The following is a 16,221-nucleotide window of genomic DNA, read 5'->3' as shown; positions in this document are numbered from 1 at the left end:
CCTCATTATCCAGGATATAGTGGCTATCTAATAAAAATAAAAATGGCTTTGTTACTAGATACTGACAAAAACTAAACACAGGAACTCTGAAGGGATTCATGGGGAAAAGTTCACTGTGTTAGTGGTAGAAAAAATAAGCCCCATTTGAGTTGACATTCTCTCCCTAACATATGTGCTAAATTCCCAGTTCACTACCTCAAATTTTCATCATCTTGAAAAACAAAATTGTTTTTCTTTTGAATTTGCTTTTAATAAACATCTGATTATATGTTTTCCTTGACTCATACATTCCAATACCCAAATAACCTTATGTGTTTAGACGCCATCGCTGGCAAAAGACATACGTGGTATGTATCTTGGGTGAGATTGAGATTCCTACATAGATTATGCTAACCAAAAGAGCTGGGCTCTTTATAAAAACCAGTTGCTGATTTGACTTGTTACCCATTCCATGTCCATTTCCATCTCCACCTCACTGAATGTACCCTACAGCCATGAGAACTGGTAAGAACTCTGTTCCTATGTAGACATTCCATGCGATGCCAGTTTATGTGGTCAAACTTGTTCTGCGGTGTTCAGATAACAAGTGAAGTTAGACTCTTTGCCATATTTTCATTTTACCCTGAAAATACCCATAAAGCCATATAGAGAAGGATGGAAACCACTTTCAAAATTTCAGTAAACTTCACCAAGTTCTAAAAGGACCAGTCTCCCAAAGTAATTTAACCCATGTCACTATATTATTTGGACTTCTGGAACTTTCCCTACTGGCAACACCACTGTTATTTCTACTTAGCAGTTACAAAAAAACAAAACCAAACAAAAACAAAACCTCAAATATTATTTAAGATCAGAGTTTGAGAACCTGACATTTGAGTAGACACTTTCCTGGTTTTGGCAAAGTGAATGATCAGATTTTACCTTCTTCAAACAGTGGGTCATACCTTGCAGCATAGTATACCTTCATTCTTTATCATAATATTTCTTGTATGTTGACAATATGGGGTCTAGGTAGGTCACCAAGTCCACAAGTTTAAAGAGTTCTAAGAGCTGTTTTTTCCCATCCCTTCTAGCTTCTACCTGTATCATCCAGGAGCTATTATGGAGTCCATGGGGTACTCAGGTGTTGGTGCTAGAAGTAGCTGCATCTGGGGATGCATGTCAGGTCTGTACATTACTTGCAGCATGATACTGGGGTAAGTATTTCTATCAGAGCCCTGAACTCTAATTTGGGTCACTGGGGAGATTTTACTATTTACAAAGATATCTTCATTGTTTGAGAGGGGGGAAAAAAGCCAACATGGGGTACTACTGTATGTCCAGGTAAGTAACAAGGGGAAACTGTTACTGTCCTTGCAACTGAAGGAACAAGGGGTGGGGGAGATTATCAGAATGGAGAGAGAAGGGGAGTTGTAAGGAAAGGACCACCTGGTAGGCACTATGGCCCCAGGAAGTGGGACGAGGGATATAGCTGAGGCAAGCAGAGAGGAGGGCACAGAAAGTCCAGGACTTCGGTCTCCTCCCATCCTTCCATCTCCTGCCTGTGCTTTGAATTGACAGCAGACAAGAGAGCCTGCTGCTCTTTCAGTGTACATGGCAAGGCAGAGAAAAGTAAAAACTTAGTATGGGGAGGAGGGGTGCCAAAGGAAGGTATTCGCGCCATGCTTCAGTATCTTCATAGGACTACTTCAGGACTAAAAGAGAGAGAGTATGCATGGAGCCTGGCCGGGAGTAGGGGCTCAGTGCAATGAGTTCCCCTGACTCCTCCTCCACACCTGACAACTTGAAGGCTCATGGTAATCACTGAAAACCCTGGTCTTATTTTATTCTAAAAGCCTCCCATATGTGCTGTCCCTAAGAGAGTTATATTGCTAAAATATAGTAAGTATGACATAACACAATAGATTTTTTCTTTAAAAAGCAAGAGGATTGTTTTCCCTTTGAACTAAACATGAGAAATAATGGCTTTGAATTAATAGCTTTGTTGTAATGAGTTACCCAAATAAGTCATGTTTGCAGTGCACAAAAAGGAAATTAATTATTCATAGCTAGCCAAACTGTCACAACAACAGAGTCTTCCAGTATGAACTAGTGACCCATCTGCAAAAACAGTTCTACACCTACTGATCAATCAGCTATTCAAGCCTTCTAACCCCATGGCATTCGGGAAGTTATGGAGCAGTTTGCAGGATATATAAATCAGTAACCAGGTTATCAATCATGAAAACGCTTAAGTCTACTGCATGTTTTACAAAACAAAAGCCATGATATATTAAACTATAATTTCCAAAGTTCTAAAAGCACTTTATAAATCAACTCTTGCCTATCTATCAGGACACAATGTATGCCAACAAATACTGCAGTGTCATTGAACCAAACAAAAGGGAAGATCTCTGAAAAATGTTCTTATTTAATTTGTGAGTGGTTCTTAGGAACATAGGAGAAGCCAAGTTTAAGAGGGGGGTATCTCAATGGACAAGGAATAGGGTAAGGTATTTGCAGCTCAAATACATTAGAAACTGTAATTCTTTTTTATTTTGACTTTAAAACATTGATGGTATAATATAATCCTAGAGTAATATTATATATAATTATTTTACTCGACTGGATGGGACACCACTTCAACATGTATTATAATCAGCAGGAGAAAATGCTGTTTTGGAGAAAATATCCATCTTATAAAAGGCTGGTAATTTTGGACTTATTTCCCTAATTAAAGAACTTCCATTAGATCCAGTGAACTCAAATGCTCTTTTAACAGGGAAATATCTATAAATGTCTCAAATGATATAACCCAAAACTGGCAGTTAATAACTAAAGCAGTAATCCAACAGCTAAGTATATTTCAATTACAACTTGAAAATATTTAAATCATTAAAAAAAAAAAAGAACTTAGCAAACCTTTGGTATCTCAGTCTCTATTCACATAGAATGAGGAAAAAAAAATACCCAACCCATAATGAGGATTAGTATACAGAGAGACTGAAAACCTCCCAGTAAACGTGGTCAGCATTAAGAAAATCCTTTTTTAGGGGACTCATTGAGAGTCAAGGAAGGTTTTCAAAACATTGCCTAGGTATGTGAAAACCAAGGGTCAATGATATTTCTGTCGTTGTTGGGGACAACTGGCTGTTTTTTTTTAAGTATAGATGATACGCAATGTTATATTCATTTCAGAGATACAATATAATGATTCTACAATGCTCACCACATAAGTGACAACTATTATTTTGTACCTTCTCCTTTTTTGAAATTTTAATCCTTTCATATACATATATTTATTTATATTTATATTTACATATTTAATTTTACAATATGGTACTTCTCACTAAGAAAAGGAGGCTTAAATCACTGCACAACTTCCACAAAGACTGAGGATATTACATTCAGATGCACATAAACAGCAGTAGTCCCAAACTTTGGCACTTGGTTTAGAAAAAAGACTGCATTTTCGGAGTTTCAGATTTTTGTATATGAAATGCAGCATGTGACTAGAAGATGCTAAAAAACCTGCTTGGCCTCAGAATGTTGGAACATTTATAAGATAACCTTAATTTTTGGCTCTCACCCCCAAAGAACCAATTTCTATGGTCAGCTTACAAAAGAGTGCCACCCTATTCATAACAGATCTTATAAATCCAAGGAGAAGACCTGCAAAGCTTCCTCCCCCTGAAAAGTTTTCTTTGTGTAAGAACCATGTTGGAAGACCTGGAGCATGTCAGATCAGCTGCCTAGGGAAGAATTAGTCATTAAATTTGCAGACGGTGATAAGAGAGGCTAGGAAAAATCATGTTTTTAATGGTTTTTCAGAATGCAATTGTTTCATTCACTGGTCTGTGTCTGCAGCTTTGATGGGTGTTGTTAATAGTTCCTCAGGCTTCTTACAGGGGCATGGCTGCCTGATGTTAGCTTTGGTTTACTTACTGTGAGCTGCTTGAGCATCCACTCCTTGGAGAAATACATGGGAAGCAAAAACAATAATTTCTCCTGAATCAAGTTGCCATTCATTGGCATGTGTTGCCCAACATTAGACATAGTATGAACGTGCCCATCCCCACCATGTGTAGCTACCTGTACCTGTGGTGTTTGACAGACTGGCTTCCTCTGTCAGGAGAAGGGACCTCTGGGAATGACTGAGGGCTGGCAAAGCTTGACTCCATCATTTTCTCCAATGCAGTCACAGGATGCCTCTCCGCCTTTGAATACTGTGGAAAACCACATGCACAGAGTTGAGCTGGAGAATGAGTTATGAGAGGAGGGCCTATAATATTGTAGCTAGATATCAGAAGTTACTGAACTTGCCAGTATTTTGTCCAATGGTCACCTGATCAGGAGAATGATAGAGACATCATTGGCATCCCATTTCTCACACAGTGAGTATGGTCTCCATCCTCCCCCTACACTCTCTGCTTAGATAAGGTCCATCCACAAGGGTTCTTCACTTTAGAATTCTGAGAATGTCTTCTCATTTCAATCTACACCCATGGCACACTGTGCCTGACAGGCAAAAACACAAGTATTTTTTATTCGATATACATTTTATACACAAAAAAATTAATTAGTAGTTGGATTACAAATAGTAGGGGTTCAATAAATAGTGACTGAATGAACCTCAGAACATTCTCAGAATTATAAGGATATTGATTCAGAGTATCTGCTCTCAGGTCTCCATCATTACCTCCTTCAGCCTTTGCCAAGTAATTACTGGACTTAATAAGAGAAATTTGTGGGCATTTCACTCTTTATACCTACTAAGTCTTGGTTTCATCTTTGACTGTGGTATCTTATAAGGCTCAGGAGCCTTCGGGAAAGGTCTATAGAGATGACATGTTAAGAAAAACTTTGCCCCAAGGGAAATATCGCATGGCATCTCAACCAGGCAACACACTGTCCACTTTAATCTTCCTGGGACACACAGCTCTTGAACAGGCAGCAAGTGCCAGCAGGTTTCTCTTCCAGAAACTCCAGATTAAAAACTACCCTGAGAAATGATAATTTTAGAATGCTAACCAAGCCAGAGAAAATTTTGAAATATTGATATTCATACTAACATATGAACACGAATTTTACAGAACAATGAAGACAAAAATGCAATATACATATGAAAAGGTATACAACTGCATTCATTGTAAAAGGATAAAAATCAGAATAGAGAAAATTAAGTTTCAAGAAGCTCTAGTAAAGTTACAGATACAAGAAAATTAGAGTTAGTACTAATATGTTGGGGTATAAATTGCCAATATGTTCCAAAATGTTAAATATACACACTCTTTGATCCAGAATGTTACTTCTAGGACTTACCATCATCAATATGATTGTAAAAATTCAAAATAATGTCATCAATAGAATGTACCAGTGATACAATTTTTAATAACAAAATAGAAAATAAAGATAAAACAAAAACAACTGGACACAATAGAAATATCCACAAATAAAAACTACACAAACATTGAAAAGAAGTATGAATATTGCATAAAATAAGGAAAATGGAGTAAACAGATAGATATACATATATTGCAAGTGTGTATATGCATATATACATATATTTAGCTTTATGTATACATATACACACACATATATATAGTTTTTGTATGTACATGTACCTACACATTTCTGTGTGTGCACTTGTGTGTTTCCCATGCAAACCCACAGAATGCAGTTAAAAAAAAACAACTATTAACTGGATGTTATCTTTGGGGAAAAGTGTATCAATGGTTAAAGGCTATTGAGATTAGGCAAAAATGTCAAGGTTATGTAATTACCCTTACGGTCGCAATCTCATCTTCTTAAGTACTTCCAAAATAAACCACATGGGGAAGTCATAACCATGTCTTTAAACACAATCTCAATTCTACAAAATGGACTCAAAGAAGCAGGTGAGACTTTTTGCAAAATGGAGTAAATTGACACAGAAAAAGAAAAAGAAGATGAGATGATTTGGAAAAAGTGGCTATTTTTAATAATCCAAAACTACAAAGATCCAAAAAATGATGTAAATACCTTCATGTGTGCTTTTTATTGACTAATTAAAGTTAATTATTACAACCCATCCATGGGAAAAGTGCATTGAATAGACATGTAACTGGAATATAATCAACATTCTAACTTTCTATCTGAACTTCAGATTCTATTAAAAGACCAACTAGGCATTCGTTTGTTTTTTAATCTAATAAATTGTTTTAGAAGACAAACTTGGATGCCTGGAATGCTCAGCTACAGAAACAAGTGAGATGATCTGGAGACATCTGTGGCAAATGGGAGGAGGTAAGCATCTGCTCCTACAGCGAGGTCTATAAGGACAACATCAGCTAGGTTTTTCTGGACCATCTATAATTTCTAGAGAAATCACTGAATCATTAAAAGTCAATAAGCCATTTTTTTAAAAATCAATGTATGTCAAACAGCCTAATTATGTGTTGGGGCCATTAGTTCAGAATCTGTGTTTTTTTTGGGGGGGGCAGGATACCAATCAGTTTTTATTTTTATTTTAATTCTAGTGTAGTTAATTATATTAGTTTCAGATGTGCAGTATAATGATCCAACTGTTCCATGCATCAAGATATTGTGCTCTTAATCTGCATCATCTGTTTCACATATTCCCTTACATACCTCCCCTTTAGTAACCATCTGTTTGTTCTCTATAGTTAAGAGTCTTGTTTCGTTTATCTTTTTTTTCCTTTGTTCATTTGTTTTGTTTCTTAAATGTCACATTTGAGTGAAATTATATGGTATTTGTCTTCCTGTGACTTATTTCATTTAGCATTATGCTCTCTAGCTCCATCCATGTTGTTGAAAATGGCAAGAGTTAATTCTGTCTTATGACTGAATAATAATCCTGTATATGTAGGTATCTATATCTATATTTATCTCCAAATCTATCTATCTATCTCCCATATCTTCTTTATCCACTCATCTATCAATGGATGCTTAAGCTGCTTCCATAATTTGGTTATTGTAAATAATGCTGCAGTCACCATATGAGGTGCATATAGACTTTGCTTCAAATGAGAGTCTTGATCCTGAAAGCTAAAAGATTTTGTTCAAAATCCTGGATAAAAATTTTGAGTAAAATCAACCTCTGTTTTTTTTTCTGGTTATTCATAGTGTCTATAATAGATACTATGTTCTAAATCTTTTCTTTCAAATGTTTTCATTGTTGTTGTACAGTTGCTTTCAATTCTACTGTTTTGGTCAATTAACACAAATTTATTTTCAAATTGTCTTATTTTGGATTTTGCCTCTCTCTCACAGACTTTATAAGAATCATTTTCATTTCGGGGAGCCTGGGTGGCTCAGTGGTTTAAGCCTCTGCCTTCGGCTCAGGTCATGATCTCAGGGTCCTGGGATCGAGCCCCGCATCGGGCTCTCTGCTCAGTGGGGAGCCTGTTTCTCCCTCTCTCTCTGCCTACTTGTGACCTCTCTCTCTCTGTCAAATAAATAAATAAAATATTTAATAAAAAAAATCATTTTCATTTCAGTGGCAGCATTTAACATGAGATTCAGGTTTAAGTTGTGTATTCCTATCCAGGATTGACTGAGAAAAAACAGACAAACAAAAGACACTAGTAGATTTTAAAGCCTTTGGCATCTATAGTCACAACAAATATTAAATTAAACCCATTGCTAACCAGATTAACATAAAATATACACTAAACATCTGTTTACCTTAGGATTACACAATGTATCATGTCTACCTTTTAAAAAATTTATAAGGCATTCTAGAATATACACACACACACACAAATATATTTGTATATATACAAATACAAATATATACAAATATATATATATTTGAAGACATAAAGTAAGCACCAAACCTGACTCAGATACCACAGAAAAGTTGGGGTGATAGACAAAGAATTTAAAATAAACATGAACCTTTAGTTCCTTTATTTCTCCAGAAAGGGATTTTATTTCTCCAGAAAGTTTAAATCAAAAAAGCTATTAATGAGGTGCAATAAAAAATGGAGGCTCTTACTGCAAGGATAAATGAACCAGAAGAGAGAATTCGTGATAAAGAACAGCCAATGCTGGAGAATAAAGAAGCTGAGAAAAAGAGAGATAAATAACTACTGGACAATGAGGGGAGAATCTGAGAGATAAGTGATAACATAAGAATTGGGATCCCAGAAGAAGAAGAAAGAGAGGGGTACAAGGTATACTGGATCAAATTATAGTAGAGAACTTCCCTAATTTGGTGAAGTGAGCAAGGATCAAAATTCAGGAGGCACAGACAACCCCCCTCAAAATAAAAAAAAATAAAGAAAAGAAAATGAAGTCAACACCCCATCATCTAATAGAAAAACTTATAAGTCTCAGTGACAAAGAGAAAATCCTGAAAGCAGCTCAGGACAAGAGGTCTGTAACATAGAATGGTAGAAATATTAGATTGGCAGCAGATCTATCCACAGAGACCTGACAGGCCAGAGAGGAGTGGCGTGATATATTCAGAGCACTAAACAAGAAAAATATGCAGCCAAGAACACTATATCCAGCTAAATTGTTCCTGAAAATAGAAGGAGACATAAAAAGCTTCCAGGACAAACAAAAACTAAAAGAATTTGCAAACACCAGAACAGTCCTGATGGACATATTGAAAGGGGTCCTGTAAGCAAAGAGAGAGCCTAAAAGTAACAGACCAGAAAGGAACAGAGACAATATACAGTAATAGTTACCTTACAGTCAATACAATGGCATGGAATTCATATCTTTCAGTATGGGCTAAATGCCCTAATCAAAGGACATAGGGTATCAGAATGGATAAAAAAAACAAGACCTATCAATATGCTACCTACAAGAAACTCATTTTAGATCCAAAGATACCTCCAGATTAAAAGGGGGTGTAAATAACTTACCATGCTAATGGACATCAGAAGAAAGCTGGGGTGGCAAACCGTGCATCAAATAAGTTGGATTTTAAGCCAAAGACTATAATAAGTGATGAGGAAGGACACTATATCATATTTAAAGGGTCTGTCCAACAGTAAGATCTAACAATTTTAAATATCTATGCCCCTAATGGGAGCAGCCAATTATATAAACCAATTAATAACAAAAGGAAACACATCGACAATAATACAGTAATAGTAGGGGACTTTAACACCACCCTCTCTGAAATAGACAGATCATCTAAGCAAAAGATCAACAAGGAAATAAAGGCTTTCAATGGCACACTGGACCAAATGGACATATCAGATATATTCAGAACATTCCATCCCAAAACAACAGAATACACATTCTTCTCTAGTGCACATGGAACATTCTCCAGAATAGATCACATCCTGGGTCACGAATCAGTTCTCAACCAGTACCAGAAGACTGGGATCATTCCCTGCATACTTTCAGACCACAATGCTCTGAAGCTAGAACTCAACCACAAGAGAAAAGTTGGAAAGAACTCAAATACAGGGAGGCTAAAAGCATCTTACTAAAGAATGAATGGGTCACTGGAAAATTAAAGAAGATTTTAAAAATTCCTGGAAACAAATAAAAATGAAAACACAACTGTTCAAAATCTTTGGGACACAGCAAAGGCGGTCCTGAGAGTAAAGTATATAGTGATACAAGCCTTTCTCAAGAAACAAGAAAGGTCTCAAATATACAAACTAACCCTCCACCTAAAGGAGCTGGAGAAAGAAGAGCAAATACAACTTAAACCCAGCAGGAGAAGAGAAATAATAAAGACCAGAGCAGAAGTCAATGAAATAGAAACCAAAAGAACAGTAGAACAGATCAAAGAAACTAGGAGCTGCTTCTTTGAAAGAATTAATAAGATTGATAAGCCCCTGGCCAGACTTATCCAAAAGAAAAGAGAAAGGACCCAACTTAATAAAACCACGAATGAAAGAGGAGCAGTCACAACCAACACCAAAGAAATACAATTAGAAGAACTTATTGTGAGCAAATATACACCAGCAAATTAGACAATCTGGAAGAAATGGATGCATTCCTAGAGAATAGTTTACCTAGAGGTAAACTACAAAAACTGAACCAGAAAGAAATAGAAAACCTGAACACACCCATAACCACTATGGAGATTGAAGCAGTCACCAAAAATCGCCCAACAAAGAAGTGCCCAGGCCCAGAAGGCTTCCCAAGAGAATTCTACCAAACATTTAAAGAAGAATTAATACCTATTCTCCTGAAACAATTCCAAATATGGGAATGAAAGGAAAACTTCCAAACTCATTTTATGAGGCCAGCATTAAACTGCAGACTAATATCCTTGATGAACATGGATGCAAAAATTCTCACCAAAATACTAGCTAATAGGATCCAACAGTACATTAAAGGGATTTTTCACCAGGACCAAGTGGGATTTATTCCTGGGCCGCAAGTTTGGTTCAACATCCGCAAGTCAATCAATGTGATACAGTACATTAATAAAAGAACAAGAACCATATGCTAATTTCAATAGATGCTGGAAAAGCATTTGACAACATACAGCACCCTTTCTTGATCAAAACTCTTCACAGTGAGTAGGGATAGGGGATACCTACCTCAATATCATCAAGGCCATCTATGAAAATCCTACAACAAATATCATTCTCAATTGGGGAAAAACAGAGAGCTTTTCCCCTAAGGTCCAAAACACAGCAGGGCTGTCCACTATCACCACTGTTATTCAACCTAGTACTAGAAGTCCTAGCAATCCACAGTCAGACCACAAAAAGAAATAAAAGGCATCTGAATCAGTGAAGAAGTCACTCTTCATTCTTTGCAGGTGATATGATACTTTATGTGGGAAACCCAAAAGACTCCACTCCAAAACTGTGAGAACTCATACCAGAATTCAGTAAAATGTCAGGATATAAAATCAATGCACAGAAATCAGTTGCATTTCTATACACCAACAGCAAGACAGAAGAAAGAGAAATTAAGGAGTTGATCCCATTTATAATTGCACCCCAGACCATAAGATACCTACGAATAAATCCAACCAAAGAGGCAAAGAATCTGTACTCAGAAAACTACAGAGTATACATGAAAGAAATTAGGAAAACTTTACCAAGAAATGGAAAAACGTTCCATGCTCATGGATTGGAAGAATAAATATTGTGAAAATGTCTATGTTACCTACAGCAATCTATACATTTAATGCAATCCTTATCAAAATACCATCAATTTTCTTTAAAGAAATGGAACAAATAATCCTAAAATTTATATGGAACCAGAAAAGACCCCAAATAGCCAGAGGAATGTTGAAAAAGAAAACCAAAGTTGGCAACATCAAAATTCCAGACTTCAAGCTCCATTACAAATCTGTCATCATCAAGACAGTATGGTACTGGCACAAAAACAGACAAACAGATCAATGGAACAGAATAGAGAGCCCAGCTCTGTGGTCAGCTAATTTTTGACAAAGCAGGAAAGGTCGTCCAATGGAAAAAAGTCTCTTCAACAAATGGTGCTGGGAAAATTGAGCAGGCACATGCAGAAAAATTAAACGACCATTTCCTTACACCACACACAAAAATAGACTCAAAATGGATGAAAGACATCAATGTGAGACTGGAATCCATCAAAATCCTTGAGAAGAACAGAGGCAGCAACCTTTTTGACCTCAGCCGCAGCAACTTCTTCCTAGAAAGATCACCATAGGCAAGTGAAGCAAGGGCAAAAATGAACTATTGGGACTTCATCAAGATCAAAAACTTTTGCACAGCAAAGGAAACAGTCAACAAAACCAAAAGACAGCCATCAGAATGGGAGAAGATATTTGCAAATGAAATATCAGATAAAGGGCTAGTATCCAAAATCTATAAAGAACTTATCAAACTCAACAGCCAAAAAACAAATAATCCAATCAAGACATGGGCAGAGTACATGAACAGACATTTCTGCAAAGAAGACATCCAAATGGCCAACAGACACAGGAAAAAGTGCTCCACATCACTCGGCATCAGGGAAATACAAATCAAAGACCACTGTGAGATATCACCTCACATCAGTCAGAATAGCTAACACTAACCAGCCAGGAAATGACAGTGTTGTGAGGATGCAGAAAAGGGGGAATTCTCCTATACTTCTGGTGGGAATGCTGGCTGGTTTAGCCACTCTGGAAAAAAGTATGGAGATTCCTCAAAAAGTTGAAAATAGAGCTACCCTATGACCCAGCAATTGCACACTGGGTATTTACCCTAAAGATAAAAATGGAGTGATCTGAAGGGGCACGTGTACCGGAATGTTTATAGTACCAATGTCCACAATAGCCAAACTATGGAAAGAGCCTAGATATCCATCAACAGATGAATGGATAAAAAAGATGTGAGATATATATATGTATACACACACACACACACCTACACACAATGGAATACTATGCAGCCATCAAAAAACCAAAATCTTGCCATTTGCAATGACATGGATGGAACTAGAGGGTATTATACTAAGTGAAATAAGTCAATCAGACAAAGATAATTATCATAAAATCTCACTGATATGAGGAATTTGAGAAACAGGAAGAGGATCATATGGGAAGGGAAGGAAAAATGAAACAAGACGGAACCAGAGAGGGAGACAAACCATAAGAGACTCTTCACTGCAGGAAACATAATGAGGTTTGCGGGAGGGGGAGGGGTGGGAGAGGATAGGGTGGCTAGGTGTTGGACATCAGAGAGGGTATGTGCTATGGTGAGAAAATTAAATACAAAATTGCATTAGGTAATCAAAGCAATGATTAGAGATCAGTTAATAACATTAAATCCTTATATTTGAAAAGAAGAAATACCTAAAATCAATCTTGTAAATTTCCACCTTAGGAAACTAGATAAAGAAGAGTAATTTAAACCTGAAATAAGCAAAAAAGAAATAATAAACTTTAGAGAATTAATAAAATTGAAAACAGGAAAAGAATAAAGAAAATCAACAAAAGCAAAGATGATGATTTGAAATAATAACATTGATAAATCTCTGGTCAGGCTAATCCAGAATTTTTAAAAAAAGAAGAGATTATCGATAACAGAAGTGAAAGAGGCCATCGCTACTACTCCCATGGACAGAAAATGATTAATAAAGGAACACTGAATAACTGTATGCCTTCAAATTTGATATATTAGTTGAAATGGACCAGTTTCTTGAAAGAAACATGTCATCAAAGTTCATGCAAGAGGAACTAGGTAAACATAATCACCCTATATCTATTTTTTTTAAGATTTTATTTATTTATTTGACAGACAGAGATCACAAGTAGGCAGAGAGGCAGGCAGAGAGAGAGGGAGAAGCAGGCTCCCCGCTGAGCAGACAGCCCGATGCGGGGCTCGATCCCAGGACCCTGGGATCATGACCTGAGCTGAAGGCAGAGGCTTTAACCCACTGAGCCACCCAGGTGCCCCATCACCCTATATCCATTAAAGAAACCTACCTATTGATAAAATAAGTATCATTTTGGAGATGTGGAGATTGTCAGAAGGAATACAAATTCTGCTAAAAGAAACTGGCTCTAATATAAATATATGAAAGAACACTAGTGGGAGATGCGGATCAAAGCCATGCTGTCCTAAGTAACTTTGGAAATGAGTGGAATCTGTGGACTAAAGGCAAAAGTACTGCACATAAACACTATTTGGCTGATAGATATATCTTTGATCTGTCTGCTGAGAGGGCCTAGAAGCAACGATGTACTCAACAAAAACCTCCAAAAAGCCTATCCTGAACTGACAAAGTATGTCAAAATGACACGGGGACCAACTGAAAGAGCTACCAATGGCCATAGCTGAAAGAGGTTGCTATAAAATAAGAAATATGTATTTATTGAATTGTAACTTGAAGTATAAAATAAATATCCATGAATTCATACTCTTAAATGATGGAATTAATAAATAAATGAGGAACAAGAGATAAACTCTTTGCAGTGGCATTCCAAATAACTTAGTAGATACTCTGCCTTTACAAAGGGGCAGCATAACTCCCCACTACTTAAGTGCTGGCTATACAGAGGCACTTCCTTCCAAAAGAACTCTATAGAAAGGAAGGGAAGAGTAAGGTCACAGTGGAGACACCTAGCAATTACTAACTCAGGTGACAAAGTAATCATCAATAGTGCTAAATCATATTGATACAATTCTCTTCGTTCTCTTTCTCCCCAAACCCCACTACTCCAGCCTAATCATAAGAAAAACATCAGACTAATTCCAGCAGAGGAACATCCTACATGATACTTGATGACTACTCCTAAAAACTGTCAGAGCTACTAAAACAAGGGAAATCTGAAAATCTGTCACAGCCAAGAGGACATACGACAACCAAATGTAATGTGGTATCCTGGAGGGAATCCTGGAAAAGAAACAATTAGGTAGAAACTGAGGACACCTGAATCAACTCTGGATTTGAGTTAGTAACAAGACGTCACTCTGGGTTCATTAATTTTAACAAATGTACCATGTTAATATACGATGATATTGGGAAAAACTGAGTGCATATGGGAATTCATTGTATTAGTTTTGTAATTTTTCTGTAAATCTAAAACTGCCATAAAAAATAAAGTCTACTTTAAAAAAAATTAAAAAGAAAAAGCAAAAAGATACAAATCCAAAAAAAGAAGCAGAAGAAGCAGGAGGAGGAGCAGAGGAATTTAGAACTAACAATAGAATTCAGTCTCTTATTTTCAGCTGTAGGCCTCAAGGTGTAGAATCCATTCAGCAAACAGTCCACAACAAAGCTCCTTAAAGGTAGCTTAACTGACCATGATTATAGCCTTTGTACATGTTTATGCTCTATGCTGAAAGCCTTTTTAAAATATTTTATTTATTTATTTGACAGAGAGAGAGATTACAAGTAGGCAGAGAGAAAGAGGGGGAAGCAGGCTCCCTGCTGAGCAGAGAGCCCGATGTGGGGCTCGATCCCAGGACACGGAGATCATGACCTGAGCCGAAGGCAGAAGCTTAACCCACTGAGCCATCCAGGTGCCCCTCTTTTTCTTTTTTTTTTTTTTTTTAAAGATCACAAGTAGGCAGAGAGGCAGAGAGAGAGAGAGAGAGAGAGAGAGAGGAGGAGGAAGCAGGCTCCCTGCTGAGCAGAGAGCCCAATGTGGGGCTCAATCCCAGGACCCTGGAATCATGACCCGAGCCGAAGGCAGAGGCTTTAACCCACTGAGCCACCCAGGTGCCCCTGCTGAAAGCATTTCTTATGGTTCCTTCTAGAATGTATATACTTCCATCCCTGGAGGAGTGACAGTCTGCATAATTTTATCGATGAGATAATATCTCCAGGAAAGCTGCCCGTCTGGCCCTTTCCATGAACATTTCTGTACACTACTACAAAGTATGGTAGTTGATTCCATGCTCTTTGCTTGTACTCATACAAATCTTGACTTTTTGTGTATGGACGTGTTTTGTTAAAACCTCATTTAGTATAATGTACAAAATGTCACATTAATACTTACTAATTTAACACCCACAGAGGCCCTGGTCAGTACCGTTATCTCTTGGGGAAGCTCTCATCGCAACTGGCTTTCCTGAAAGCCCGCCTTGTGGGGGGGCTCCTGGGTGCTGAAGACCTCCACTGTTGTTTGCACCATCACCTGCCTTGCTCCTAACACATTGTTGATGGTGCACCGAAAGCAAAAGACCTGTCAAATGAAGCAGGCTCATGTTGGAAGTAGGGCACTGACGCTGTTTCCAGGTCTGCCCGACGCACGCAGCAGGAGTCAGAAGGTTAAATGAAAGCATGTCTGTGCTGGAAAGCAATGATGGCAGAGCTGATAATCACCTGGTCTGGAACCCCAGGCAATAAAGGCAGGAAGGAGGATATTTTTAAAGGGTTTTAAATGTCTGTCTCTCTGCATTGCTCCCAGCTCCTCTGTGTCTGTGTCAAAATGTTCTTTACTGGATGTCTGACTTAGGAGCCCAGAGTGTGGTGAAAATGAGTGGTTATGGCATATTTTAAAGCATGATTTCTGACCCAAGTAATTAAAAACAATTTGACCACTGCTGCTGTTAGGAAATTCTGTACCACATTCCACACAGGAAGAGCTATGCCTTGTGCAGTCAAACATTAGCCCATTTCCATGGAAGCAAGATAACCCATGCTATGCATGGGCTATAGCGAGCTCTTCTCACTCCCAACCCCTATAACCCACGTTCTCACCTCAACCATATGCCCCTTTCAGCCAGGGCGACTGAGCACATGCCATCATTCCCTCTTCTGAGAGAACTCTTTGCTCTTCTTATATTGTCACGTCAGCTTCCAGGCCTGCCTTCTATAAGCTCTAACAGAACTGTT

The 16,221-nt window shown here is 37.6% G+C and overlaps 1 protein-coding gene across 10 annotated transcripts in view; it reads right to left on the bottom strand.

Annotated features, from left to right (window-relative positions):
* Positions 1 to 16,221, bottom strand: part of NRG3 (neuregulin 3) — a 1,109,100-nt gene that overhangs the window by 8,438 nt on the left and 1,084,441 nt on the right. For 6 of the 10 annotated variants that reach the window (XM_046026204.1, XM_046026205.1, XM_046026207.1 and 3 more), the window contains exon 7: positions 4,078 to 4,205. In XM_046026204.1, coding sequence (XP_045882160.1) covers positions 4,078 to 4,205 — 128 coding nt within the window. Of the gene's footprint in view, positions 1 to 4,071; positions 4,206 to 16,221 lie in introns of all 10 variants that reach the window. The other 4 variants (XM_046026201.1, XM_046026203.1, XM_046026202.1 and 1 more) reach the window with 1 other exon arrangement.

The sequence above is a fragment of the Meles meles genome, chromosome 13, assembly GCF_922984935.1.
Source record: "Meles meles chromosome 13, mMelMel3.1 paternal haplotype, whole genome shotgun sequence".
NCBI classification, from domain to species: Eukaryota; Metazoa; Chordata; class Mammalia; order Carnivora; family Mustelidae; genus Meles; species Meles meles.
This window is presented reverse-complemented; position numbering and strand designations above follow the sequence as displayed.